Source organism: Brassica oleracea, chromosome C4 (genome assembly GCF_000695525.1).
Source record: "Brassica oleracea var. oleracea cultivar TO1000 chromosome C4, BOL, whole genome shotgun sequence".
Lineage (NCBI taxonomy): Eukaryota > Viridiplantae > Streptophyta > Magnoliopsida > Brassicales > Brassicaceae > Brassica > Brassica oleracea.
In genome coordinates this window covers 34,977,266-34,979,995 of record NC_027751.1, presented here as the reverse complement: position 1 = coordinate 34,979,995, position 2,730 = coordinate 34,977,266, and the positions used below count along the sequence as shown (strand labels likewise).

The following is a 2,730-nucleotide window of genomic DNA, read 5'->3' as shown; positions in this document are numbered from 1 at the left end:
TTCGTTACCTGCAAGGAACGAAAGACTTGGGTCTATATTATACAAACCATAACAAAGATGGTTTAGTTGGCTTTGCTGATGCAGGATATCTATCAGATCCACATCATGCTCGATCACAGACTGGATATGTCTTTACACATGGAGGTACGGCAATTTCATGGCGTTCCATGAAACAAACCATCGCGGCCAAATCATCCAATCACTCGGAAATCTTGGCCATACATGAGGCCAGCCGCAAGTGTGTTTGGTTGAGGTCGATGACCCAACACGTCCGAGCTGATTGAGGGATGGTCGAGAGCAAAGAGCCAACCGAGATGTATGAGGACAATGCTGCGTGCATTGCTCAGCTCAAGGACGGTTACATAAAAGGTGATAGGACGAAGCACATATTGCCTAAGTTCTTCTTTACTCACGAGCTTCAGAAAGCCGGTGAGGTCCAGGTCGTCCAAGTACGATCCAGTGACAATTCAGCTGACCTATTCACCAAGGCACTTCCTACCTGCACGTTCAGGAAGCTCACGCATCAGATTGTGATGCGTAGGCTGAAGGACCTCCACTGAGGTTCACATCTAGGGGAGTAGTGCGTGTTGTACTCTTTTTCCTTCATCATGGTTTTGTCCCACTGAGTTTTCCTGATAAGGTTTTAATGAGGCAACATTAAGCGTATTACAATCCCTGTATGGTTATGGCATCCAAGGGGGAGTGTTATAAATCAATTGATGGATGTCCGTAACCGGCCCGATCTATTAGAGGCCCAAACCGCAGAAGAGAGAGAGAGGAGAGAGAGTCGGCCGAGTATGAGAGAGAGACGGCCAAAAAACTTTCTATTCTTCTAGTTTTCCTAATTTACTTATGTTTATGATTTGTAATCTTTCATATTCTTGTATTTCCATTTATCTCTCTTGTAACCCTTATATAAAGGGAACACTTATTCATTATAATATACAGAACTTACAGATTCTAAATCCTAAGTTTCACAACATTTACTGAATTTAACAACTCGATCGCATTTTAGTCAATGTAATTTACTGGGATATTGACCATTATTGATTAAACTAAATAGTTTCAGTTATTAATTAAATTTAAATATTCAAGAAAATTTAAACTATTTATAAACTTGCACATGGTATTAGAATCTAGAACAATAGCAAAACCCCACAAGACTGGAGAAAAAAAGATGTATAAATTACAACTACATTTTTTTTTTTCTTTTTGTTTAAAAAATTACAACTACATAGTTTATTAAAAACACACAGAAAACTTGTGACGTGCAAAAATAGCGGAATAATTACTTTACATCCAATCGTTTATTCCCTTCGTAGCTGTAGAAAATATGAACATGTATCAGGCTTTGAACTGAAACCTGGAAAATCCGATGGATCCGATTGAAATATCGATTTCGATCAGATTATCATCTTCAGACTCGGCTAATAGTTGGATATGCCCGAAATCTTGATGTCCAGTCATAGTACTGAATTGCTGACCAACGTAGTGACCGCTTGGTAAGGAGAGTTCTATAAGGCTTTCCTCATCAGGAATTGTTCCCTCTTCTTCATCTTTATTTCTGACAATATCATCAGTGCTCCTAGATATTTCGATGTTTCCTAAAGTGTCTTGTTGACCAAGATCCTCAGCTTGAACCTTGGAGTCTATCATAGGGTTTGGTTTTTGGATTGTGAGAGGGAATAAGAAAGAGGAGAAGAAAAAAGAGGAGAAGAACACAGCAGCTGAGGTTAGGATGATTTGCGAGAAATCAAGCCCTACGATGTGAAGAAGTGGTGGGGCGATAAAAGACAACCATGAAACTGGTTTCTCAAAAAGTAATGAAATAAAACTCACTCCATTTTTCATTAGTTCGTTCTCAAGATTTATCTGAAAGCAATTACTTTGTAGTTCCACCAAAAAGGATAGAAGAAACAAGAGTTCAACCATATTATAACCGTCAGATGCAAACAATAACAAAAAGAAGAAAATTAGATTTGATCAATATACTTTTGGATAACAAAAACCCTATAAAAATAATATGGGTTGATGTAAAAAGCAGAAAACAAAGAAAAGAGTGTTTGCTTACGATCTGAATTACTCAAACGTTCTACTTCAAATCATGAAGCGGGGAAAGGGTGTATAAATGGGAGATTAGAAAGAAATAACTAGAAAAGCATAACATATCATTTTCTTTACATAGAGATTTGAGGAGCAACATGTCACGTACTGATTTCTTCGCAGCAATCAGGACGTGCGGCCTTAGCAACTTTCACCCTTGTGGTTTGCTAAGTCAGCCTTTCGGACAACTCGCTCAGCACTTAGAGAGAGTATGGACGATTTTTAGAGAGAGAGTTTGTAGAAGTTTTTCTTATTAAAACTTGGTGTCTTTACAAGTGAGGGGTGATCCCCTTTATATACACTTTCTCTTCCTCAACGAACGGTTCAGATCAAACCGATCTAACGGTTGTGAAACTTCTTCTCAAGTGTTCCACAACCTTCTACACTTTTCTACACTTCTCTACACTTCTCTACACTTCTCCATACCTAAGATATTTTACAAAAGACTTAAAGCTTAAGAAAATACTTAGTGGAGTGGGCTTGATTCACCTTTGGCCCGACCCGATCTTTGGTTGTCTTCATGGACGTTTTGGGTTAAAACGGGCCGTGACAAACAGCTCGATCCCTAAGTAGTCTACCTGGCGAGAAACTAGAATCACGAGATTAATTAATCTCAATAATTTTTGG

At 38.6% G+C, this 2,730-nt stretch overlaps 1 protein-coding gene across 1 annotated transcript; it reads right to left on the bottom strand.

Annotated features, from left to right (window-relative positions):
• Window positions 1–1,344: 1,344 nt before the first annotated feature.
• LOC106341668 lies at window positions 1,345–1,932 on the bottom strand. The gene has a single exon (XM_013780373.1). The coding sequence runs from the start codon at window positions 1,930–1,932 to the stop codon at window positions 1,345–1,347; it is 588 nt and encodes a 195-aa protein (XP_013635827.1).
• Window positions 1,933–2,730: the final 798 nt, after the last annotated feature.

Coding starts and splice junctions, on each gene's coding strand:
- LOC106341668 (XM_013780373.1), bottom strand. CDS start 1,932: ATGGTTGAACTCTTGTTTCTTCTATCCTTTTTGGTGGAACTACAAAGT.